General features: G+C 37.0%; 1 protein-coding gene across 6 annotated transcripts in view; it reads left to right on the plus strand.

The window, feature by feature from the left end:
* The window catches only part of CCSER1 (coiled-coil serine rich protein 1), a 613,616-nt gene that overhangs the window by 105,141 nt on the left and 480,596 nt on the right, over window positions 1–27,879 (plus strand). For all 6 annotated transcript variants that reach the window (XM_077177070.1, XM_054633357.2, XM_077177071.1 and 3 more), the window contains exon 4: window positions 10,565–10,658. In XM_077177070.1, coding sequence (XP_077033185.1) covers window positions 10,565–10,658 — 94 coding nt within the window. The remainder of the gene's footprint in view (window positions 1–10,564; window positions 10,659–27,879) is intronic.

Genomic DNA, 27,879 nt, shown 5'->3' on the forward strand with positions numbered 1-27,879 from the left:
ACACTGATCCAATCCATACAATACTTACATGCATATGGGGTCCAAATGTCATATATATATATATATATATATATATATATATAACATATGTTTTATGTAACATTATTATTTGAACTTCACTGGTTGGGATGCATCAGCAACTACATTTTCTCAATCTGATAAGTCTGACATCAGTCTGATTTTTTTAAGCTGCTATATTGACTCAAATTACTGAAGGATTGGATGTCCTGCAAGCAAGTAACAGTGTGTGAGGCAATTAACATTGCTGAGGGTTATGTACTTAAAATGAACTCTGAGTTCATTGCCTTACAAAGGGAATCATCTTCAGCTTCTGCTTTAGGCTCTGAAGCAGTGATGAAATAGTGCTGTTTTTGGGGTAGGCTGAACAGGCAGAGGTGCCCAAGAGCTTTAAGCTGGCCTGTTTATCTTCCCTGGCCTTAGTTCAGGGTGTGTTGTACCTCTCCAAGAGTGTTGTGTTCTCAGGCCTTTCTGCTTTGCTCTGGCAGGGAGATCACCCTCTTAATAGCACACTGACTTCATCAACAGATAATTTTTTGGAGGGAGGCGAATGCTGTGACACAGCCAGATTGTGTTGGTTCTCCCTAGTTGTGGTTGGCAAGGTGAGTGGCAGCTTTGACGCAGTTTTGGTCATCTCTGGCCTTGGACATAACAGCCAGGTGAACTCTGACACGCGCAGAGCGTTCTCTTGTTAAGCTGGGAATCCTGGCATGCCAAACTTTTCTGTGCAGGTGTAGCACCTGCATAAATCATGGGAAAGAATTGGACACTGTTTTATAGATATTGAGGCTGTTCTTTCATTTTGTGGTCTATAGCCAAATATTTGCTAGAAGATGATGCAGATGTAGATGCTGAAAGAGATAGGTGTCTTAAGCATCAAATACTTCTTAAAGGTACAGGGGAGAAGTAGAAAAGCCAGTCACATTGCTGCATTGCAGGATTTTCTGCAACTGGCTGTGGTTTCTGTCCCTGTGATTTCGATACCTCTCCAAGAAGGGATGTTGCATTTTGTATTGCTGCTGTTAGTCAAAGCTTGTAATGGTTTGCCTTGCTTCAAGTTCCCAATTCACTGCCCACTCAACTGTGATAATAAAAGAAAAAAATCTTTCTTCTGGACCAATAATTGACATTACAGTTTTTCTTCCAATAAAAAAGAAAAAAGTATTCAGTAGTGGAAAAATGCCCTTTGAGCAGAAGAATTTCTCAAATAATGCTATAAACCCCTGTTTACCAGAGCAACTGTAGGCCAAAGTTGCCATGGAAACAGAAAAAAATTCAAATAATATTAGCCATAGCATATCTATTATAGATTGCATTAATGACACTATACCAAAGGGTCACTCGTGGTTTCATTTGCAAGGCTCACTTTTCAGTGATTTATCACCAATATTAGAGGCTAGAATTCAAAATTAGAAATGGAAGGTTCAGCCTTAATTGACTTATAATAATATTATGAAGGAAAAAATATTTATTTAATCATATGTCTAGAAGAGTTTTGAGTTTTTGATATGCAGAAAGTTCTTGGTCTTTTCTTAGAAATAGAATCATGCTCAAGCCATAAAACAGATTATTCTCACTTGACATCCAAAAGTGCTGACTCCAGCCGTATAGCTGATATAACTAAAACTGGAACATTCTTTTATTTGCAAGGAAAATCAATCAGTTCTTGAACTTGATATGTACCTGTTTGGGGAAAGGAGTTTTGAGCTCAGCTGTGTCTGCCAGATGACTGTGGCTGGTGCTGGATTGTGGCAATGGGTGAGTTGTTCTGATGTAGTTTGTCAGAACAGTGATATTCTTCAGGTAAGAGTTGGACACAGGAGTGGTAGGGGTTTGTCATGAGTATAAATACTTAGGTTCTTCCTATTGTATCCCCTGATGTTAAATATTTCTCTTTTTGGCACTCAGGTTCTCCCTAGTTCTATGATAAGATTTTTTTTCTTCCCCCACTGGTTGAGAAAAGGCAAAAATAGAATTAAAGATTCCTTGGTGTCATTAAACAAATTTTGACCCTTTAAATATTGACTAAAGCACCGACTTGGGTCCTTTCAGGACAGACGAATTTTCAAGTGACAGAAAGTTTAGGTGTAAGTTATGTTTGTAATTTGAGTGGTTTTGGAAAAAAATAACCAATTTGTGTGTTGAATAACCTGTTGGACACTGTTAAGATGTACTCACATCTCTAAGGTATATACAAATAAGCTTCACAGAGGGGTCTGAATTACATCCTGTATAAATGCAGGAATGAGACACTCAAGGAGCTTTGTCTGTGTTTGGCAGAAGAATCTGGCGAGAGTGTAGAAAAATTACACAAAGCTGTGTTCTGATAATGAGTCCACTAGAATGCTTGCATAACACTTTGCCTATTATAAAAGCTGTAAAAATATTAACTAATCCATAATGCAGACTACATGTTGCAGATGTGTCCCTCTGCTGGGAGGAAAGCCTATGTGTGTGTGAGTGAGGAGGGGAAAAAAGTTATTAAAGGAAGCTTTGTTTGGTCCCTTTAAGCTTCATTGAATTTTTTGGACTGTATTTTCATACTTCCCTAAGAGTGGTTTTTTTTTCCCCCTAGGATTCTGTAAATGAAATTGCAGATTGATGTATGTAAAATGTATTCATACACCTTTTTAAAAACAGAAAATCCCATTGTCTTGGTTCTGTTTACAACCAAAGTGAATCTCAACACTCTAAAATTATTTGGAAGAGTGGTGACTAAGTAAAGCACCTCTCTGATAGTTTTTTTCCTTTTTTTCACAGATATGGTTCTCAGGCTTTCTGCTGTGTGGAAATTTTGGCACATTTTCAGTGTCACTTTTACTTTAAAAGTCTTAGAAAATAGTAAATTCAGGGTTAGGTAACTGCTGTCTTTCATCAGGTCTGTCAAGAGCTGATTTTATCTAGGGTTGACTTGAACATTTAGATTTATAATGCTATGATAGGTGCTTAAAATTGTATAAAACTACAACTTAAGTGCTGAGGCCACCTGTTGCCTCCCAGCTCTCTTCAGAGCTGTTTATCTGTGCCTGTGTTGCAGGTGGGTGTGTGCACATATGTGTATGAATTAAAGATGGCTGCTGAAGTAAAAATGGGATTGTTTAGGAGCAAGGTCAGTCTTGCTGGGATGGTCCTTGCCATCGCCCTCAGTAAAAATGGGATTGTTTAGGAGCAAGGTCAGTGTTGCTGGGATGGTCCTTGCCATTGCCCTCAGTAAAAATGGGATTGTTTAGGAACAAGGTCAGTGTTGCTGGGATGGTCCTTGCCATTGCCCTCAGTAAAAATGGGATTGTTTAGGAGCAAGGTCAGTGTTGCTGGGATGGTCCTTGCCATCGCCCTCATGGGCTCTGTGGAGGCCAGGCTGTGCTCTCTGAACTGTTGGGAACTGGATCCAATGTGTGCTGCTTCATCCTTCCTTATCTTTGTGCACTTGTCCTTGGCTTGTCCTTGTCAGCCTCCACCCCAAAAGGAAAAGGAGGGGTCTTTATCCACCTCTCCTATAGGTCATCTAATTTTTGGAGTGACAATTAGTTCTGATTCCATTGCTTGTCTCTCCCCTCCTGCCTGTCACATCACCTTTGTTATCATCTTTCTGAGGTTTTTTGTGTGTTTTGCTACACGTGGCTTGTGCAAATATGTCACTATTCTCTGTTTGAGTCTTTGGAACTGAGTGTTATTCATATTTCGGTGCTTAGCAGTGTTATTACAAAATACTTTTGTCTTGTTACCAGTTGTACTATTGGTGGCTTTCCTGTGCTCCCAAAATGCTGGCTATTGCCCCTCTATTTTTGACTGACAGTGTGGCAGAAGAGGAGCATGGGCAGGTCCTGTTTCTGCCACCAGCAGCTCTTGGGCTTGGCTGCATTCCCTTGAGTGGCTCCGGGGAGCTGGCCGGATCTGTGGCACAACGAGCCCTGCGTGGGTGAGTGCCAGCCTGAGTCCTGTTGGGAGACTCCATTAGTTATAATCACTCAGGCAAGAGGAGCATCATTGCAGACATTGATTTAATGCACAGGGAGAATCGAAAGGGCAGAAGCACCAATCAGGTGGAAAGTGCTGCTCTTCCCTTACACGGCTGAAAGAGTGCACGCAGAAAATATTTTGAAGAATAGCATGATGGATCTGAGCTCTGTAGTTAGACTGTTCCCTCCACTGCGAATTTTCTGTCTTTGGTTCTTAAGGGCACATTAATTTTATTTAATAATTGGATTTTCACATATTAGCTAACATGGCAACATTTATATTTTCTTTTCTAAAGTCTTCAGTTTATTCATGTAGGGAATAATATGTTTTTTGGGTGGTGCTGTTCAGGAGAAAAGAACTGTTTTAAAAGCTGCTCTTGGTATATGCAAGTAATCCATAAGCTTTACACTTGATGCAAAGATTTTCAGGCTGTTGGCAGAGATTCTATGTTTTTAAAAGTTTTTCTGTTTGCTGGATTTCATATACTTTCATTTTCCCTTTGAAGTGTGTGGGAGAGAGCAGAAGGGGAAATACTTCATTATGTCCATGAATTATTCAGGTACAGTTCTAGCAGCTAACATTACTTTAAATAGCTCAAGGTCTTTCTTTTTCCTTGAGTATGTCTCAGTTTTCATTCTTATGCTGATTGTATGCCACGTTCCTTTGTTGAATACAATTTTGATGAAGTACTATCCTCTGGCAATCTTTAGAAATCATTTCAGTCTTGAAATAAGTATTTAATTTTGTTCTTCTCCAGCATCAGATATTCAGTGACCCTCAGTTGATACAGGTGAATTGTCATACATGTGACTTTACAAAAAATCAAATTATTCTCCCTAGAGTGTGTTTTCTATGTACTCTTATGAAGGCATTGATCTCAAATGGCCTCCCACATATATTTATACAGTGAAGGAAAAAAGGAATCTATAATATTAGATATTAACATTTACTACATAATTTCAATGGGGAGGCGTGAGCATTAAATCCTTACATTTTGGAAATGTCCTTCCCTCTCCTACTAGTAATATATGAAAATCTGTATTTAGAAAATAGTTAAGAACAGTTACACAGAGGAAGACAATTAGAAAGGTGTCTAGAGGCCAGTGTGACAGGAAAGGAAAGCAAAAGAGAACCCAAAGTGAGTTTAAAATATTGTTCTTGTACTTCTAAAAATATCTTTGAAAATCCAGTGATCACTGCATTATCACTTATGCAAATGAGACCCTTGCTATTATTTCTGGGGGAGAAAAAAGTATTAAAATTATTCCCCTGAGATTTTGGGCTTTGCTGATGCAGTCTGAAGAGGCAATGGGGCAGAATTACAGACAGTTGAGGAAAAATGTAGGTCTGTGTGTGTGTGTGTGTACAAGACTCAGGTTTCCAAGAGGGATGCCCATGACCAAATCTCAGCTGCTCAATTTAATTGCAGCAGCAGTGAGAATTTTGCAAGGCAAGCATTAGAGGAAGTGTAGTGACAAAAGAGTGTCAGAGCAAAGCTTGACCAAAAGATCCATTTAAGATTGAAATGTAGTCAATATGTTCATGACAGTGAGGTTATGGCAATGTATTTATAACCAGAGTTAACCAGTGTATGTTTTCTTCAGCCATGGATGTGCTTGAGAGAAATGGTTTTGAACTGAATAATTGCAAACATGCCAATGCTTCACTCTTGTAGCTTAAGTTGCTTACCGGACCTCAGGTTCTCAAATCTCTGAGCAAATAGTCAAGATTTTGTTGCAGTCACACAATTCAGCAATGAAATGGAAATCTCAATCTGTGTAAAAGAACCTGGAAGAACTGGAAAATGCAAGACCCCAGTTTCACCCTATGTGTGGTAACCCAAAACACTGGTCAGAAAAAAAGAACTGCATCCCCTTGCTCAGCAAAACAAGGTTTATCAGGCCTGAATAAGAAGTATACAGAAGAAATTAAGAAGTATACAGAAGTTGTTTGTATATCACGTTGACCAGGGAGTACATGTTAATTAGAATAAAGTGACAAAATAGCAGATACAACATTCCAAAATGCTGGTAATGACAGAGAATCTGTGTCTGCAGCCTTGGGGACCTTGCTGTTATGTCATTATTTCAATTGTTTAGAAGAGCAAGAAGTGTAGAGTAAAGATGTGCGAAAACATGAAGAAATTAATTTTTTATTGGTGCTGCTGATTACTGGCTGGTTCAAATGGCGAGATTTGTTACCACAACCTGATTATTAAACTTAGTTTTTTCTATGAGTTGTAAATATTCAGTCTACATGGATTTAGCCTGCTTGGTTTATATGTATTGTGCAATTAATACAGTTTTGCTTGGTCCATGTGGAGTTGAATTATGTTGCTTAACAAAATAATATACACTAGTGTATTTACATATTCATGTGTGTGTTTTATTACCATTTTTAAAAAGCAAAGTAGTCAATTTTTAGAGGACTGTACTGTAATTCCATAAGCAGTAATTTGACTAGGTATTTATATACTTAAGTTAGTTATTTGGAATAATAATTAGGAAAAAAACATAGTAAAGAAGCCTTCATAAGAGATGTTATTTGCTTTTTATTATTTAAAACTCCGTGGTAGATTTGAGACGTGTTACCTTAGGCTTTTTATATATATTTACTGCTAAAGCTGCTGTTATTTATTCCAGACTAATTTTTAGTGTTGTCCTCTGAACTGAACAGGTATAAAAATAATTCAATTCTTTGCTATTCTGGAAAGGGACTAAAATTTATATATTATGCACTAGATTTCTTTTCATTTGTCCTTCTTAGGAAGGGAAACTGGGAAGAGAGAAAGGAGATAGGGAGAGTACTAAGGTGTAGGGAGGAAATCTTCTTCAACAAGCCTGAGTAAACTTACTGGCTGGGGGAACTGTGTGCCTGGTACATCTCTATTACTATTTTAGCTGTTTCTGAACTGTACCTGTGCAAACCATTGGGTATCTTTTGATACTAAAGCTGTTTGTAGGTTATGTCACTTAAGAATGTTAATGAAGTTGTAACTAGGCTCAGACTAAGCTGAGCACTGTTGCATTCAGTGAGTCCTGTGTAAGATACCCAGTTGGATGAAAATACCAGTTTGTACTTCTTGTGGTTGCTGAAAGAATTTTCAATATGAACATGTTAACAAGAAATTACTGATGCCTTGAAATATCCTTAGATGGGCATCCTGTTCTGCTTACAGCCATTATTGGTTAACACATCCTGAGCCGTTGTATGAACTGCTGCCATTTAGGCTGAGTTAGTGACCTTTAAATTATTACTGCTGAATTCTTGTGTGAATAGCAACTTCTTAAAATAACCGTGGTAGTCCACCAACTCAAAGGTGGAAAGTATGGCTGGCAAACTGAATTTATTAGTTTTTAAACTGGTTGCAGGCTGTGTTGACCGAGAAAATCTGAGACGTGTGGGCAAATGATTGATTCAGTGTGTTCACGTGCTCTTCTCACAGGTTATGATCAACTTCCAGATAAACTGAAGAAAAAAGTAGAATCATGTTAATTTTGAGTCCGTTATAAAGTCAAAATAGTAGTAGAAGGCAAGCATGCCCTGGAAGTAGGAAGTATGTCTTAAGGCTTCTAAAGGGCTATTACAGGGTCAATAAGGACCTTTTTGCTGCAAGGTTGTGCTTTAACTAAATGGTTTGCCTCCTAAAATAAATAAAAGGTATGCCACCCTAAATAGATCACGAATGGTTCCTTGAGACTTCGATGGAAGAATTAATTTCTTTTTCTTTATGTAGCAGTAGAGAAGCTTTGAAACTACTCACTTGGAATGCTCTTTAGGGCTTGATCTCTCTCTGATTTTATTTTTTTTAATATTTAATTGTGTTATTCCTCAAAGACTGCTGTGGCAGCGGTGAGGGGAAGAATGGGCAAAGGGTCAAGAGATATTAAACTTTAAAGGAAATTACAATTTTTGCTAATTATCATAGCAACAAAGGAATAATGAATCCTGGCGAGGAGGCAGAAGGGTGGGAGGACGTTGGTGCGCACTCACAGCGGTATTGCTGAGCTGTGCTGTGACATTACCCAGGTCATTCTGAGAGCTCGGCTCTCCTTTTTTCTAATTATGTGTTTTCAGAAAATAGTACTTAGTTAGAACAGCCTTGGGAATCTAACTAATGCTCTCTGCTTGGGTGGGCTTTTATGCATTTGCGAGTTCATTTTTGGTTTGTGTCCATGGAAGAACTTTGTTGACAGGTGGGCCATCAGAGCAGGGAATCAGCTGAACTGCCTTACATTGGCATCCTTGGAGATGGAACAGCCCTGTCAAGCCCTTGTTCCTGCCATGATGGATAGTAGCTGCTCTAATTTGTTTGGTCCCAGTCCTGTGATTTATCCCTTTATAAAGAGCAAGTGAACTCTTGGGAACAGAGGGACACTTTTTGCCTGGAGGAGGTACTTAGGAAAGAATAAACCCAAGGGCACTTTGCTTTGTCACTTCAGCTTGCCTGCTGTTGTTGGTGCAGTAGGAGAGGAAAGGCCAAGGGGTCACAAAGGGGTCACAGGTGCTTTGGGAGGGCAGCTGGGAGCCCTCAGCTCAGGTGGACGAGAAGAGGTTTTGCTGTGTGGAGGAGGATGTACATCAGCCTTGCAGAACAGAGAGGATAGATGGAGCACTGTTTATCTCCTCTCAAAGCGTTACTCAGGTGGTGAAGATCTTCCTGAAAAGCAGTATTAACCAGGAGGAGAGGTGAATACAACTTTTTTTCTTTTGGTCCCTCTTACACGGTTTTTCAGCTCTTCAGATTAGAAAATAGTGGTTCTGTTTGTGTTTGTTAATTCCAAATCAAATGGAATTTGTTTCTTGATGAAGGCTGTGAGTCACTATGTTTTTGCAGGCAATCTCCCAGGATTTCACATCACACATAAATTACTGCCCAAGATGTAGGAGATGGTCAATTAACATGAATTCATTGCTCCTTGCTAGTGTAGCTTATCAAAGGATGCTCAGCATTAATATCAATGTGGCTTCAGTTGATCAACTGTAGTATAGACAATAATTTTAAGGTAAAGAACAAACCTGTGTACTCCAGCCTTTTTACCTTTTCCCTCAACTGGCATGAAAAACTTTTAGCTGTTGCTTAAAAATTGCAGGGATTGTGCTTCTGGATATTTTCACTTTTTTTTTTTGTTACATGAAAAAACAATATATAAACAAAGTATGTTGTACTTTGTCTGAGTTTAATATACCATTTGATTAAGCTTGAGTGCATAATAGCATCTACATTTAAAAAGGGAGCAAAAATCTAGTAACAGCATTAGCAGTGACTTCTGTATCTCATAAGAGGTTTCTTGTCCTGATGGTAAGTCAGGGAAAGAATGCAACAAAAAATCCTTGTGTTGCATCTATGTTGTTTGTGAAAGAGTAGAAAACAGAATTTGAAGAAATGAATTCTCCAAAGGGTTAGATAGGTGCAAGGTGGTGAGTAGGAATACAAGGGGACATCTATTGTGGTAGGAAAATACTTTAAAGAATTAGAAGGAACCTAAAAAAATATGAACTGAAGTCAAGAAGGGCTTTTACTAGTTTAATGTACACTACTGTGATATTTCTCTACTTTCTGTACAGCAGATTGCTATGCAGAGATCTCCCAGGCAGTTCAATGCTTTGGGACAATAACCTGGCCTCTTTCACTCTGATTTGTTATGTTACATTAATGTTGGGAGCATGTGCAGGGCACAGGGTGCCAGCATCCATCCCATGCAGCATCTAATGCCTTAGCTTGCCTGTGGATGTGCTGAAAAATTGAGCCTTGCAGTATTGCTTGTTGATCATCAAACAAAATGCTAGCTGGAGAAGGCATTGTATTAGCTTTGGTTAGGTGTTGGTGGCTGTGGAGAAAATCAGTGTATTACCACATCAAAAGAAACGACCATAAAATAAAATACACATGGGAAGAAGACAGAGAATTATTATCCCTGTTTGTAAACCTGCCTTATCTGTCTGTGGTTAAGACTAGGCAAACACATGGTAATGGGGACCTAAGCAGCTACACTTAAGAGTCAGGTTTCTTCTCTGTCTATATAAGCCTTTGCCACCCACATAAGTACTTAAAAAGTGACAAGTTGATAATTCATGCCTGAATTTTCTGTTTATGCTACATTTGCATCTCTTTATCCTTTTGATAAATAAAACAGTAAATCTCTCTTCAAAGTATATTAGTAAGGGCTGGCAGTGCTCAGAATTACAAAATTTAATAAAAAACATGCACTGATACTTTTATGTTGTGCTAAAAATAACATTTTTATTCTTCATAAAAAGTTATGATTAAACTTGCAGAGGCACAAAACCATCACTGAACAGGTAGATGATATTATTTGTACTTCTGGGGTTTTCTGTTAAATGTTTGGGATCCTCTAAAAAGACAACGGTGACAAACACTTTTCAGGTTGGACAGTTGTTTCATACCAAGTCTCACTGGTCTAATGTTAGCAGAAAAATTTTCTGTATCTTCTCCTTAAACATGTTCCAGATGTGATTGGAAATCATTTTGTGCAAAGCAGTTTGGCTAAAACATCTCTCTAAATGTTTTTAATGCTTCTTTTCTTTTCTTTTTTTTCTTTTTTTTTTTTTTAATCTGTGCTAGGATGTTTTGAATAACTTGGGTTCCTGTGAGTTGGATGAAGATGACCTAATGCTTGACTTGGAGTTCCTGGAAGAGCAACATCACCAGCGTTCTGGTAAGTCAGATAAATGCTGTCTGTCTTTAGTGAGGTAATGTTATTCTAGGAATAAAAAGCAAATATGTTCAGTACAATTACTTGGAAATAAAAAGGAGTAATTTTCTTGGAAGGAGGAGAGTGGTATTCATTTTTTAGAGTTATTTCTAAATGTGTTTGTAATTAATCAGAAAAATGCTGTTTATACGGGACTTGGACTTCATATGGTCAGTTATGAAATGGAAGTGATTTTTACAGCTACAGAATTTCAGTAGCAAGGGCAGACCCATCTGTTTTTCTAAATACTTAAAATGACTGCTGCCTACCACAGGCACTTAACAAAAGAGCATTGGTGGAATAATTGTGGTCACTTTTTCTGTATGCCAGAATAATATTTTTCAAATAAAGAAGGTTTGGCTTGAAACATGAGTGTAACTTGATGGTTTCTCACTTGTTTGGTTAAAGCCTTGTTGCACTGCCTTGATTAATAGCAATAGACTATTGCTATATACTGTGTTTACTACCATTTTATAAATAGGATTATGCAAGGTAAGTTGTTGGACCTGTGAAGAGGAATTGCCTTTGCTGGGATGTGGGACATCAGGGGCCTTGTCTGTGAATAGAAGTCCTGCTAACTCTGCAGCATTTGGAAAGTCTTCAAACCTGTGTGGGACTTGTGCTTAATCCCAGGTAGAATTCTGGGTTTGTACTCTGCTGTGATGCTCTGTTCTGACAGTGCCAAGAATTTAAGCCCAAGGAATTCTCATTTCTCTTTTACCTGCTGTTCCTTGATCCCAGTTTCTCCCACATAGATGCCCATAGTGCACATTCTTGCAGACTCATGTGGAAGGGGGTTTTTTGAGATGTGTGCTGGCTGGTGTGGACCATCTTCAGTTCTGGTTTCTTCTTAGATGCAAATTTAGCAATGGTTACAGATGAACTGCTGGAACTGTGGTCCTGATATTTTCTGTGTTTGATTGTTCTGTGAAGATATCTGAATTATCTCTATGATAATTCTGTTTAACCATTGTGCTGTGCTTTTAAACCTGTTTGCATATCTGCTTATAGGATGAAACATCTGTTCTGTTTGCTTTGGTAGGGAGTGTGGAGGGTTGTAGCAGTAATATGTTCATGATCATAGTTTTCTAAATGATTGGAAGCTGGGATGCAATAAATGAACTGCACAGAAAAGGCCATTTCTAACCCATTCTGAAAAGTGCTGTTAACTGTTTACAGAAAGTTGAATGGTGAGGAAAGAAATGTGGTTTCAAAAAGCTTCAGAAGCAAATATTGAGCATTTTATAAGAAATCATGGGGTTCAGACTTAATTATTCCCTGGACTGGTTGGAAAGGAATTAAGTGGCAGAATTTTCTATAAATAAACTTCCCTGATGTGTTGCACTTAGCCTGACCTTTGTTTTCCTTCTTTTTTTTCACAAAGCATTTGTGAATTAACAGTGAAATAAAAATTATGTCCAGTATATGATTACAAAGATTTTGTAGCAGCTTCTGGAGCAGCTAAAATAATAATGACTGAGGGACATACTTGATAGAGAAGTAATTAAGATGGAGATGTGATATGACACATAATCTTCCTGCTCTTGGCTCATTATCCAGAGCAAATGAGATGCTTTTAAAAGAGAGATCTACATTGTCATCTGAAGAATGGTCTTCTGAATGACCATTTCTATCCTGAGCAATAAAACAGACACACACAATGCAGTATGCACATTTAACATAACACAAATGTGTTTATTTTAGTAATATTTACTCTTTGCTTTTATTTTTTTGGTGGTAAACCTAGCTGCAAAAAATTTAGGATTTCTCTAGCTGTCACTGTTTTTTTAAAGTCAATCACTTGTAAGATAGCTTTGGAAGGGTAGAGACACCGTATGTTAACTAAATTCTACCAAAAAAAGCTGATATCTTTATTTTGCTTGAGGATCTGGCCCAAAATGGTTCATGTGGTTGCAAGTCATCACCTTAATTTGTATTAAGATATTGAGGCAATATGCTTGATTTTTAGTGACAGCATTTGAATACCACTGAAGTGCATAAAAGCCTTGAACTAGATAATGACATTTAAACACTTTTAACAAATTCCTTTTCTGATTCCTTTGTGAAGTTGTGGCCAACTTCCAGGATTTAAGAAATTTCAACAAAAATTCTTTTCAGTAATTCCAAGTCAATCTGTTCTTTGTTTACACTTCTGGGTTTGCCTTTTTTTTTTTTTCCCAAGAGGCATCTCTATTCATACCTAAATAGAATTCTTCTAAACTTTTTCAATTAAATTACATTATCAAATATTATCAAATGTTTTTGGTGCAATTTTTTCTACAGGCACCAGAATTCAGAAGTGATCATGTTAAAGACATACAGTTAATTTAATGCAGAGCTTTACACATTCATAAATCAATCAGATTGAAATTGATCATATTTCTGGGCATGCACATATAAGCTCTTTCAGGTAATTGGGAGGTAATGTATGTTTTTTAAAAGATTTTTAATTCTGACTGCTTCAGAAACAAGAAGACTGCAGATTGCACGTGGAGGATGAGCCAGTACTGTTACTGTGGAACATACTATTCTAATGGAATTTCAATTAAACCAAAGGACTGTTAAATTCTTCCTGGCCTGAAAAGTAGATGATTTTCTGTAATTTTTGCCAGTTGCAGGTTTGTTGAGCATTTTGTGAAGGCTTCTTTAAAACTGTGAGCTTGAGAGTTTACCTATGGCTTGCTTCAGTAAAATTCAGTGAGGACATTTGTAGGTGTACAGATTTGTGAGCCTCCTTTAGTTAGAGGTTAGATGGGTGTGCTGTCTCTTCTATAGAAGATTCAGCCCTATATTTTGTCAGCTTTACATACTTAATCCATTTTATTGCAGTATTTGTTTGCCCTCCTAACAAGGTCCTCATATAATACTTGCAGGGGATCTGTGTACCTGACATTCACACGTGTGTCATACTGAAGTCAGCTGAGGGTTAATGCATTTGTTCTTAGTCTGTTATCAAAATAAAGGTGTTCATGAGTATAAAAATATTGCAGAAAATGCTGTTTTTTGAATGGAAACATTAACATTATGCTCTTCTGGAAGTCAAAGGTATTAGCAGTACTGTGACTGTTTGTAGTACAGTAAAAATCCTGTTCATGTTCTGTGAACTGATGCTGATTGCAGCATTTATTTGGTTAAAGCCATCAGCTGTATTGCCATTCACCTGTGCTCCATTTGGCTTCTGGTAAACAATTCTGTTGGGAATTACTATGGGGAGACATGTTCCAAGAGAAGCTCTGTTCAGTATTTTAGCAAATAGATTGCAATATGAAGAGGTATAATTGGAAAATTATTCAGTTCTTTCTTCATTTATTACAGAGGGATAACTAAGGAATAACTAGGATTAACTATTCTTTAAAAGGCTATGAAAATTTCTAATGACAAATTACATGAATACAAGGGCTAACATCACATTTCTAACTTGAATATCAAAAATTACGCCTTGGTGAGGAGGCTGTATACATCAAGCTGAGTAATTTAGACATAACAATTCTGAAGGGTACTGCCCCAGTTAATAAACACTGTTGATGAACTGATTAATGACAAATTGAGAAAATCTCTTAAATGCCACTAGGAGTTCCAGTTTTTTAGACATTTGTTAGTTAAGACATGATTTACAACACTTTCTGCTTTTAGCTGCTCTAGTTCGAAGAACAGTATTTGTTAGGTTGAGGATATGTCTCTGACTTTGTACTGAAGCTTACAATATAATACTAATTTTACAAAATAATTGTATTGTATTGATCTAGCATTGTTTTAGTGACCATTTATGAATAGAAAATAAGATTATATTGGAAAGATTTCTGGGAGAATTCTCTATTAAGGAGCTTTCAAGAGGAGCTACAAGCTATTTGGTAGGAAAGGAGATGTTCCAGAAAGTGGTATGCTGTGTTAATTAAAATATAGAAATAGAAAGGAGAAAGAGACAAAGATCTGTTACCTCTTTTGTTGTTTATGGTAGTTTTTATTTCTTTATTTATTACTCAAACTCATTTTTCACTTGTGCTCTTGTTCTGTCCCCTCAGCTTTTCCCTAATGAGCTGGTTGCCCTCCAGCAGCATCCTCATGAAATGAAGTTCCTGCAAAAAGGTGCTATAAATCCTTTTGAGTACTAGTGAATTAGCAAATTAAAAAATATCCCTAACTTTTTCTCTAACCATGCAACAGAAGCTAAGGAGACACCTGCAAACCTCAGGCAGATGCTTCTACTTTGGACATAAATGTCTGTGCTTTGCTGGTCTTAGCACAGCTTTAGAAGTCTGGAATTCCCTCACTTGCGACTTCCTGTGAGTTTACTACTTTAATTTACTACTTTTGCTTCTGTTTTAAAGGCTGTATTGTTGAGACGAAGAATGTAAGACAAAGACATTTTATTATCCCGCCTAACACAATTGCTTTGAAATTTAATAAAATAATATTTATATTGTACTTGGTGAGTGCAGAGAACTACTGCATACAAATTCAAAATATTAATCAATGTGATTTGCTTAGAGTTTTGCATACTGTTCTTAAGATGGAATGCTTAAAATGAAGCATAATATGACATAGATGATGAGTCTTGAGGGTGTCTTTTTATTAATCTCAGTAAATTAGACTTTTAAAATATGCTGCAGCTTTGATTTCCGGTTGTAAAATAATGAAGTCAGTGGTTTCTATAGTGGGAAATCATTGCAGGTTTATAGAAAGTGACAGCATTAATTTAACTTCATTCATTTTCCTTTTCCCTCGTGAAACACGATGTATTTGATTCCAAGTATTGATTAGTCAAATGAATGAGGAAGACCTTTATATTCAGTGATAGAAGCAGTGGGGAATTTATTCAAGTAATGCTCGTTAATGTGCATGAGTTCTGTGCTGGTGTTGTGCTGTAGCTTATTGAAAACTAAGTGGTTTTTTGTGGTTGGTGTTTCATTAAATCAGGACTGCAGTAAACAGTGGCCTTTTCTGAAAATTCACGACAGCACAGCTATCCAGGGGCTTTGGCAATTCCTCAAGTATTTGCCATGGGTGGCAGGGTACCCTGCATCCCCCTACGAAGATGTGTGTGTGTAGCTGGAATTTGCAGTGAGTGGTGTGGCTGAAAGCTGAGGGACTGCTCCTGGTGCTGAATATTAAGGACATGCTCCTGTCTCTTGCCCATCAGGCTCCACACTATGCAGTGACTGTTCATGGGTGTGATATTGATTAGCTGTGTACCCATGCTGGCCTGTGCATCCATCATGTTGCTGCTGGAATGCTTGCTGAATAGTTTTGAATAATGCAGCTTGCTAAAATTTTTAAGAGAGATTTGTCTTTGGCCAGTGCTTTAGCTGTTTTGGATTAAATGCCCTAGCCTCAGCTGAAAAGCTGTGACCCAGTGTATAGTGAAGCATAGTTACTTCACCCAGCATATTTCAGAAATGAAATTATTTACCTCATTTTCTGCAGGAAAAAAAGTGGAAATATGAAATTTTATATGAATATGAAACTTTATAATCCATGAAAATATTATCTTGCTCTTAAAAACAAATAGTTTCAGAGATGGAGCACATTTTGATCAAACCTAAGTTAAGACTGTGTCTTTTAGAAGCATTTTAAGTGTATTCTTAACTCTGTGGTAATACATGCTTTGGTTCTTGCTCAAGGTTTATGAATGAAATGGCAGATTACAGCACGGGTTTTGTAGACTGAGGGGAAGGCAGAAAGGATTTTGAGGTGGATACACAAAAATAGTTATGTAAATGTCAAATTGGAATAATTCATTGTATCAGAATATGGTCTTGTAGTAACATCCCTACATTAGATATTAGCTGCCTCACCAGCAAAAGCACAGTGTAGTTGTTTTTTTAGGAAGCAAAAGTCTGGAATTTGTGTTTTATTTCTTTGGAATCCAGCTAATCTGCAGATCAATTGCCATCAGTACCCAGCCAAACTAAATTGTTGGTGTAATGACCCAGTGATATTAATTAGGTAGTTGCTGAAGTATTTTCAATGTGATGAACAAACTGTGTGAAAATTCTGTGATGAGTTTGGAGTTCCTCCTGTGTCTTATTAATTCAATGTATTAATTATTTTTATTAATTTTTTAGTAGGCAGTAGGAGTGCTGAGTTGTGATGAAACTCCTTTGGTCTTTTGGTGGTGGTTTTTTTTTTTTTGACCAGGCATTTGTCAGTGCAAGGAAAGCAAATTTTTCAAAGGTTTTAATTTGCTTTTAAATAGATAATAGTAAAAAAAGACCCTAACTATGCATTTTTATCAAAAAGTTGCTTAGAACTAGAGCAGAAATACTTCAGTAATTTGAATGTATTGCTTTGCTCATGAATGTGTTGTTGGCAGCAGATTATGTTTCTGCATTTACAAACAAATGACCTATTTTGATTTTTAATTGGAACTGGACACTCAATTCCTTGAGCACTTCTGAAACCCCATCATTGCCAAATGCCATCTTTTAGAGTTGCCTGTGTTACAGATCAGGCTTGAACTTGAACAGCATTTCTTTAGGTTTCTGTTTGGAATGTGTAATGGCAGTTTGGTTTATACTTAAAGGTTTTGAACACAATAAAGACTGTGACAGTAAAGTAATAGAGAACTCTGTGTCTCTGCCAAAGAGCAGGTTTAAAGAGTATTTAGCTAACTAGAATCTTGCCCTGTCACTACAAATTTTGGATAATAAGGTGATAAAAAAGTAAGAAGTGCTAATAATGAAAAAAGCAGAAAGTGATGTGTGACTTCACTACTTTAATTATACCACTATACAGATGTCCTAACACCAATCAAAAGGTAAAGTTCATGTTAGTTTTCAGTTTTGCAAGAGAAAACTTCTTGCTGAATAAATGCCTGCAATTCCTCCATCAAACTTGTTGTGGTGAAGAGCCACCTCATGAGCCACAACTGTGACCAGCCTGATTTCATGCATATGTCTGAATTCCAGCATGGATTTGAAGTATTGAGTGGAAAGTCACATGCCACTAGTTTCCATATATCTAGAAAAAGTTATATCAGGGCTTTTTATATATTTTCAGAATGACCTATTCTACTAAGCCGCATATTTTCCCCTGAAGCATTGTTTAATAAATACTGCACAGTAATGGAATAACTTAAGGTCTCCAGGGAATGAAATAAAATTGGCATCTTCTAAACTTTTCTAACCAGGGTGTATAGCTTCTGAAAGAGCACTGAGCATGGAGTAAAGGGATTTTTGTAGGGTTTGCAAGTGAAAGGATGTGTGGCACTATCAAATAAAAAGAGCATATTTGTGTTAGTCACAAGTCACTGTTGTACACTTGTGGCTACGCCTGCCTTAGGACTCTGCAAGTGTAAAGGGCTGAGAGTAAGGGAAGAAATAGTGAAATTAGTATTCAATTGGAATGGAACTAGTTAGAAATTATAGGCTAATATAAGGTTAGTCTTCCAGCATCCTGATCCGTATTCTGAAAAAGGAATACTGAATTGAGAGCCCTGTTTCTGTTCCCTTATTTATGTAAATCAGTGGTGCAATCCTATTTTAATTGAGAAAAAAAAAATGCAACCTATGACTGCTACCAAATTAACTGCTAGCAAGTTAACTGCTACTAAGTTAACTGCTACCAAGTTAACTTTATCTTAAATCTTTCAGTGTATTTTACTTTAAAAATTGAGTTGTAACCAAACCTAGATGAGGAGGAAACATATAAGACTAGCTTCTAGCTATACTTTCCTCAGAATATGTTTAAAATGTGTCTGGGATATAGATAATGTGCCTGTGCTGTGTGTTCTCAGTGGATCAAGGAAAATACTCAGTTTCCTGAGCAAACTGGTATTTTTAGCTCTTTGTTTTGGTGTGAAGAGTGGTGAAGGACTGATATATTCAAATGTGTATGTTAGATTCCTATCTGACTGTTACAAATTTACTAGCAATATGTATTTGTAAATCCTACTCACTTACGTGGAGCAGTATCACACAGCATCATATAATTTAGATACCAAGAGTTTTTTTTATTAATGGACAAGAAGTGCAAAGAGCACAGTCGTGAACTTCAGGGTCATTAGAGAATACTTCTGACTGAGATGCACTTGTATGGTTATCATAGAACAATTAGATTCAGAGTCTGTATCTCAATTTCCTGCTCTTTCATTATTATAGTGTGACATTTAGTTACAAATCCTTATTCATATTGGTATGCTCAACCATCATTTACTGAAAGAACCAGGACAGTAATTAAATTAGGCGGATTGCCTTTCTTCATTCCTTTGATTTTATACATACATTGAGATGAAACATCATCTTTAATAATATCTGCAGGCAGAAAATAAATGCAATAATAAACATTATGAAAAATCAAAGCATAGTGTCCTATTTAAAGCAAATCTACATTTCTAGATGGCAAAGTTTAAGTAGGATGCCAAATGCTGCTTTTCTCTCCTGCTTTGTAAATTTACAAAGATCTGGACTGGATATCTTGCTAAAAGGAAAATGTGATGAAAACTTTGGAGGAGTATGGCCTGTATTCTTACTTTTGTGAGAGATTTAGGGAGTAAGAGAAACAATTATGAGCTTACAATTGTTTTACAGAATAGCCATAAGTCTTTTTATATAAAAAAACAATTGCTCCTTCCATACAACTTCTACAGTAATCCTACTTCAAGGTCAGACTGAGACTTTATGTGAGTTACTGATGGCTTTTGACCTTTGGAAATACTTGTCTTGGGGATCATTGTAGCTTCACTCTTAGGTAAAGAAAGAAATAGTATTCTGATAGTTAAAACTTGAGTGTGGGTCTCTTGGGTTGAGCTGGATTCTCAGATGCCGATTTCCAGCGTTATCGTGGGCTCGTCAATTAATTTACTTGTAGTACATAAGTGGTACTCCAGTAGTCATGGGGGTTTGGCATTAAAGTCTGAGAGAGACTCATGATACCAATGGGATGGAGCTGCAGTAATAACTAGAGTTATTTCAGTCTTTAGAGGCCAATTATGTTCTGGTTTGTGCCTCTTCATGTGTCATTCCAGGAAGTGGAGCAGACACTGCCATTGCTGTTGCTGGTGTATCTGCTACTGTTACTGGTCCTATGATTTTTTTTATTTCCTTCTGCAGAAAAAATGCCAAAGCAAACCACAAGTTTCTTCATTTAAACAAGAGGAAAAAATATTGCGAAAGCCTATCATACTAATCAACTAAAGCTTGGGCTCAAATCTAAATTGCTTTTAAAACCTTTCCAAAATCCTTCATTACTCAAAGATTGGGTCAAATCTGCTGTAGTGTTTGAAAATATTGCGTGACTTTATTTTTGTATGTCTTTACCTGACTGTCTTGTGATGAGAGAGTCTGTTGTTCCTTCCTTCATCCCTGTGAGTGTTCTATCAAATCCTTAATATTGTTTAGATTTTGTTGAATTTCATTTATGTTTTAACCAACTTCCCTTGAGGGGGAAGGAATTCAGAAATAAAAGCTGTGCAGGCAGTAAACCCTGAGACTTATTGCAGCCTAGGTTCAACTTTAGGAGGGGGGATCAATAGGTAGCAAATGCTTGGCAGGTTGGTTGGAGCTACAGGGTCTTCCTGAGACATGAGAATGTTTTGTTCTCTCAGGGACTCCTAGAAGAAGGCTGTGCTTTTGGTTTGTATAGCCTAGCTAGTTTTCTGCCCTAAGAAGGACACTGTACACCTTTCTTTGCCAAGGGAGCAATTTGAGATAAACTCTGAAAGGTAACCTTGAAGAAATTTTCAGGTTGTACCTTCTGTAATTAGGCTTATGTTAGGAATATTCCATCTGACCCAAAGTGAATAATGTCCAACATCTCCTTATCACATTCCAATTCTCAAAATTCTTCCATGCAACCCTCCCTGTAGGGAACAGCTTGACAATGAAAGTTTGTCAAAGGATGGTTTGCCTGCCACTGCTCCAGTAGCTTCATCAAAGGACAATGCATTCCTTGTGCCTGCTGAGGGTAGCATCAGTGTTACAGAGTTTAGGAGTTCTTTTCCCCCCCTATTTTTGTAATGTTGTGATGTCTTTAGGAGATAAAATCTGCTTCCAGTTAAGATTTAAAGGGAAGTGTGTTTGCAGTGGGAAGTATTCCAAATGCATTTTAAAAACAACAAACAAGTGTTCTGCTGCAGGATGAATAACATGTATCTGCACAGATCTGCAAATGGCAAATCATGGACAAAATGTTACTGCACACTGCAGTACTGAATCTATGGGTATTCCTATAATTTTTTTGTTTGTTTATTTTTGGTGGTTTGTTTTGTTTTGACAAAGAACTAAGTATGTATGAGTTTGCTCTTTGAGGAGTTGCTGAACCATAGACTAAAAGGTGGCTGTGAAAAGCTGATAACTGGAGACACTGGCCCCATGCAGCATCCCTCAGCCTACGGTGCTCTGTGTGCATGTGCTTAAAATAGCCTTTGTAGAAATGTCTGTACCTTAGGACTAGCATGTAAACAAATGTGAAGCACACCTGACAGACCAAAGGCATCCCTCTGAGCTGTTTCAGTGTTTAAAATGCTTTAATTCCTTACACCCAGCTTTTGATAGCGATTCTTGTTTGTAACGCAGTAACTGCTGACTCTGATAAATGAAACAGAAAATTGATGGTAAATAACTGTACTGCCTTTTGGTTGCAGGATGGATAATGTGCTCATTTTCTCTTGCTTTCTTAGTGTTTCCAGCCCTGCAAACACAGTTCACATATGTTTTAGGAAAAAAAGGACTTGAGCAATGTCTTTGTAAAGGCTGAGGAAACCAGAGAGGCCCTAGGGCCTGAGAAACTGTTATGAAAAAAAATGTGGGTAGTAAACTTTTTTTATTATAATAAATTGATTTTGCTGACTCTCAAAAGCCCAGGCATCATGATTAACCTGCTGAAGAACTTCCTGACTTGACCAATTTTTTTCTGAGGTTTTTCTTAATAAAAATAGCTATCTACTATAAAAATATACTTATTTGGAGATGGAAAAGCAGGAAGTAGATAAGATGAAAGCACAGCTGTGTTAGAATATTATTTTTGCACTTCTTCCCAAAGCTGTTAATTTCACAGAAAATAGTTTTGATAAGTCTCTGTCTTTCTAATTCATTTTCTACTTTAATAAAACATGAAATAACTCTATTTCTAAGGTTCAATTTAATTGTTTTCTTCCCTACTCAATCTTTAATTTGTTTGACTCATTTGGAGATTTTTTACAGGATTGCGGGGTTCAGGAAAAAATACTCTTCATGCTCCTTATATATAACATTACTGATGTGATGTAAATTATGAGGTTTAAGCTAGAATAACATAAATACATTGCTTAACCATCTTATTGTCAGCATGTGCTGGATTAAATGCAAATAGCTCTTGGTTCTGAGCATATTCAATCAAACCCTTCAGATTGCAAATACAGCAGACTTGTATTCACAGATGGGCTGTGCAGAGCTGTGTGGATTTACATGAAGAAACTGTAGCTGTGTCATTGAGCATCTGAAAGGGGTGGGTTTGGCTGGTGGACGAGGCAGACCAGGCAAAAGCCACCACCTTGTACTGAATTATTGTGGAAACCCACACTGTGATCCTTTGACAATGAGTCAAAACAGGTAGTAAAGAGTAGGAGTAGGCAGAAAAGGAAAAAGAAATGAATAGCGGCAAGAAGGAAACTGATATGGAAAAATCTCACCTTTAGCTTCTGGGAAAAAGAACATGTTTTGGAATGAAGTTTCTCTCAACTTCATTCAGAATGATATATGACAAGCAGCTTAAAAGAATGTTTCAAACTCTCCCAGAAGTACTATTCTGTCCTTCTCTTCTGAAAACAAATCAAGAGGTTGGAAGGAGCCCAGGTGGTTTGTGTTTTCTAGGCTGCAGGGGCCACGAGCAGGGGCTCAGTGGAACACGTGTGTTCCTCCTGCACATGCTGCTCCCCCTCATCCCCATGGCAGACACAGAGGAAGGAGTGCTGGAGACCTGTGTTAGCTGGCACATCTGCTTTCACACAGCCTGCTCTCTTAGCTCCTCTGCAGGAAACACTCTTGAGGCTCTTTCCCCTTGGAACACAGGAATAATGAGCTGTTGAATCAGCTCAGTGGTACGTGCTAGACGGGTCGCGAAGGATGCGCAGCAAGGCCGGAGGAGGTGACAGGAGACACTGCACTTTGTTTCAGTGGGAGAATTTATATTTCCCACATTTTCAAACAAACTGTAGGTAAAGAAAGACACTTCTGGTTGTGTCACTTTCTTCTTAACTAGAAATGAGGTTGTTTTGCCTCCCCTTCCACAGTCACATTTAACACATCTTTTCCTTTCTTACCTACCAAGCTTTTTGTACTTCCCTGAAATATGCAGGAGCCTATGTTACCTTAGATGGCACTTGATTTGTTACAATTACAGCTTTATAAAATTAGTTACTACTTCTGCAAATTCAGCTCATTTTGGAGTTGTCATGCAAAAAAAAACCACAGCCCATTACTTTTTCATGTTTAGTCCTTCTCTTGACCTAATTCTGTTTGCTTTCTGTTAAAGAATTGTATTTTGATGGGCTTTTTTCTACTGTACAATCTTGTCTGAATCTCATATTGAGGAGTGGGGTGCTGACAACCACTATATTTTGTATATTTTCAATCCTTAATTAGTGCTTGCTTTCAGTTAAGTTTATTCAGGTAACAGTAGTATTTGAAACTTTAGGTAAAACATAGTGAGTTTTGCTTGCTTTCAGGCTTAGTAGTCCAGACAGCTGAGATAAGTTGGATGGATTTTTATATCTATAATAATGAAGAATTCTGTCTCCCCAGTAGACTGTAGATGTAGAATAGAATTACCATGATTATTTAATAATACTAGCTGTATTTATAAATTACAGTTTAGACATTTTAGAGTCATCAGAAGTCCTTGGAGATTAGAATACTTTCTAATTATGTGTGGGAATAAATTGTCCCTTTACTTACTGCTGCAAAAACATATTTGAAATGCTGATATTTCATCAGGGCTTAGGTCCTCACATTTACTGTTCTATTCAACTTCCTATCTATATGAGGGATGATTCAGCATGTTTTACATTTACCACTTTTCCCTTTGATGTATCTTTTTAGAGTTCCTTATAGATTCAAATTTATTCTATGTCTTCAACCATTTGTATAAATGCACGTTCGCTGTTTTGGGGGAAAAACATTACTGGTGTATCAATGATTTCTAGAAAAACCATGTTTTTCCTTTGGGAAACAGGAATTTTTTGGTGCTTCAAGAATTTGCTGTGAGAACATCTCAGTGGAAAATTAAGAGTATATTTAGCCTAAGGCACATAGCTAGCTCCACTGAAGTCAGGGGGATCACAGACTTGAGATTTAAGCTCATTCATAAGTGACCTCAGGCTTTGGAGCCTGGACTTGATACATCCAGTGCCCCCTGTGAGACTGTTTTTTTTAATAGCTACTCAGTTTCTGTCATTTGCCTTAAACATGATTAAGACAAAAATTGGCTGTGGCTAAAAGTATATGTGAGTAAAGTATTGCTAACACAGGGTAAAGGAGTAAACTCCATAGGAAATTTGTAGTTGTATGGACTGATTTATTAGCAACAGCAGCATAGTTTAGAGGAACAAAAGGTCATATTGTGGATAATGATAATTTTTCCCATAAATAAATTTGGGGATGCCATGTCTGTTTAATTTCAAGTGTTTTCTAGGAATGGATATGAAAGAAAGAGATTTGAAGCTAGCACAGAATTTTTTTATTTATATTGCAGGGAAAATTAGAATTGGTATCAAAGCATGGTGTGCTTCCTTAAATTCAAATGTTAATATCTGTTTGAGAAAAAAAGCCTTCAGAAAGTACTCCTCCCTAGTGAGTCTTACTCCATACAGACTCTGCTATTTTCCCAAAACAATGAGGACATAATTTCTGACTATTTCTTAATCATCCAAGGAGTGTAGAAATAGGTAGTAAGAAGGCTTTATTCCTAAAGGAAATTTTTATTAAACAGTTTTATTTTTTTTTGTAAGACTTGGTACACTCACTAGCCTGAACAGACCTTGGAAGCAATTTGGAGGAGGAGAAAGAAAATCTACAGCAAAAATAACTTCTTCAAGGTTAATTTAGATGAGGTTAATTTAAAATCTCAGCATGTCTTTAACCCACTCCAGCTCTGTTTAGAAGTTATGTGAGACTGGTTCTTTAATAGAAAGTAGAAAGATATAGGAAGCAGATTAGGTCCTTTGCTATCTCTGATCTTAAAATAATTTTGTTCTCTTGCATGAATATGATGCCTTGATATTTTCCATCTATCAGAAGACATTATTGGGGGGCTGTGTTGCTTATTGTTGTAAGTAATTTCCACTGTCAGCCTAACAAGTTGAATGGTCTGGGTCTAACTTTGTCTTTCCTGGCAGCCTTGATCACATGGGTAGATTCCTAAAAAACTAAATGAATTTAAAACAAATCGAAATAGGGGATTCTTAATAAAGATATTTGATTTTCTTACCTAGCCTAAGACCATAATCTCACAGTTTCATTTCTGATTTTTGTATCTTGAGCATGTATTTTCCAATAGACTGTCTCAGTAGGTGACTAAAATTGCTCTCTCTCTTTTTTGTGCCCAGTCTTTTTATAAGCTTTTCCATCTTTGACATGGTCTCCAATACTAGCCTCTTGAATACTCCCACTGGGAAAAAATTAGTCAAAAACCAGGGAAAGACTCAGAGGTTACTTTGTAAGCATTTGGGTGTTGTAGGATAAAATCACAATTTTGGAAGAAGCAGTTTTTTCTCAACAAGCAGAGGCTAAATCTTCTGTGTTTTAATGGCATCTTAGCTCCTAGCTGAGTATGTAGTCTCTGCCATTAAGTGGTTTAACCTCTGCTCCTAACCCTGCTGTTCAGGTACCAAGTAATCAAACAATTTATTGAGGTGGTGTGCACTGATTCAAGTGTTCTTATGGAGTTATGGAGCACTGACAGTTGCAGTATAAGGTGTTATGATTTGATAAGAATCATAATGCTGTCCATATTTGCTTTTTCTGATACAGTGCATGCATACATACACAGATGTAAATAAAGGAGTTTAGGTGCAGATTGCTTACAGGAAGGAGTTGGTCTTTGAAGGCATTGTCCTTTAGGTTGTTAATAATGTGGTGAGCTGTAATTTTTCATGTGCTGGTGCAGTGGAACTTGGCCGTCTGCTATTTCATGATCTCAGTAGTTTTGGTGGGGCTGTTTTTATTTTTCTTTCCCCTTCTTCTATCTTGCTATTCATGTGGATTATTCTGTTTAGTATAGCTTGCAAGAATAAGCTAAAACCTTTTCCTGCATTTAATGTACCTAAGTATTTTAAAGTGATGGCCAGTGTGCCATCTGAGCAGAGGATAGGATTTAGAAACATTTATCTGTTTGTTTGGGGTTTTTTGTCAGTCTTTCACCCCTGGGCTTTCATGTATTAGCTTAAAAAGTTGTAACTGTCTTTTCTATAAGAAGTACTATAATGTGGTCGTTGTACAGCTTTGGACTATTTTCTGTAATTATTTTTCAAACTCTTTTCCTAAACTGTTGCTCATTCTGAAAAATTACCATGTACTTAAATTGATGAAGATTAAAGCATATTTGTGTGAGGTAATATTAGAGAAACGGGACTCCTTACTTCTTAAAACTACTTGTTTTTTTCCTTAATTCTTGAGGTGGCAGCCATGTAATGCTGCTGAGTCATTACTGGTTATTAGTTCCACTGTTTGTTACTTGCAATGGAAAGAAGCTGTCAGCTGTTCTGGAGGTGACACAGCAGATGTTACAAAAAGGGAATTCTCATGGACAGTCCAAGAAGTGTAACTGTGAATTTCGGTCATCTTCAAGAAGCAATTTTGGCCTTTCTGTTTATGTAGCAAATGAGATTTTGTGGTTGTGATCTAGGGACCTCTTCGTGCCCTGTAGCACTTTCTCAGTATTTAGGGAATAGTTTGGAAGGGAATGTAATATTCAATATGTCATTTAGGTTAGATGGTTTTTTTTTCAGCATTTTTGGTAAAAGAATGCATTGCTAAGATAGTGATAAATTTTAGATGCATATTGGCTTTGAGAACAGCAACAAATGTTTTCTGTAGTCCCTGTAATTCTATAAACATATTTACTTCAAAGAAATAAATGTGTTAGGAGCCTGAGTTCAGTTTCCAAATTGATGCAGAACTTTGCTTTTGAAAGTAACCCTAGCAAATGACTTGGTAAAGATGTAGTTTTGCTCCAGTTAAAAAATTCAAATCAGCTTGATTATGTTATTTTTTCAGACTGTCTTCCTTGGTGTTTTATGATGTTAGCATTGGTTCAGCTCTAATGAAACTGGGGAGGATCAAGGATAACCTGAGTTTCAAAGACTCATATCTTCTAGTGTAGACTTGTTAGCTTCCTTAGAGATGTAGTGTGTTTTAAATGCTAAAACAAAGTAAAAGTTACTTGTGAGGATTAATTAAATCAAGGACTGTCATTTTAAATATGTGCCTGTTGAGTCAGATGAAAGAATTTACTACGGTGACTTTGCAGGGAGTGATATTTGAGCAATGATCCTCTTCTCATTTGAACCCAGTAGGGAACTCCCTGGTAATGAATGTGAGATCTTGTGTAATTTTCACATAATTCAGAGGAATTCTAGCAGAGGGATCTAACACTTGTATTGTGCAGATTGGTGCATTCTCTGCAGCACCTCTGGTCCAGAAGTCAGTAATTAGGCTGTCACAAAAATGTTGTGGTTTACGTTATTGGATTTCTGGATTTTTAGAAGGAAAAAAGGAAAGAGTCAGTGGGGAGTTACATTCTTCTTGTTAGTTTTGACTTTTTTTTAATAAACTGTGTACAGTTAAAGGCTATGTAAAAATTAACAAAGAATGAATATATTTTAAAACTAGTTTTACTTTATAAATAACCTAAATTAAGCCATCGCTAACTTCCCACTTCTGGTAGTATTTTTTATTCTAAACAGCTTTTTTTTAGGGTTTTATGGCCTTTCCAGAAGCTTTAATGGAATTATAGATGTACTGTGGGCAAGCAAAAATGAATCATATAGTTTACAGGAAAGTGTGTAGTCTCACTTCAGGAAATTTGAGATCTGCTTCTGTCTGTGCCACAGGTTGTCTTGTATAATCCTCTGCAAGATGCTCTGCTCATCCGTGTTTATCTCTCACATAAGGATCTTTTTGGGATGCATTCTTTTTTTCATAGGTGTTTATATACTGTGATTCCAAGTGCTATAATGTATCCTGCAATTTAATAACTTGCAGTAAGTGTT

The sequence above is a fragment of the Agelaius phoeniceus genome, chromosome 4, assembly GCF_051311805.1.
Source record: "Agelaius phoeniceus isolate bAgePho1 chromosome 4, bAgePho1.hap1, whole genome shotgun sequence".
Classification (NCBI taxonomy): domain Eukaryota; kingdom Metazoa; phylum Chordata; class Aves; order Passeriformes; family Icteridae; genus Agelaius; species Agelaius phoeniceus.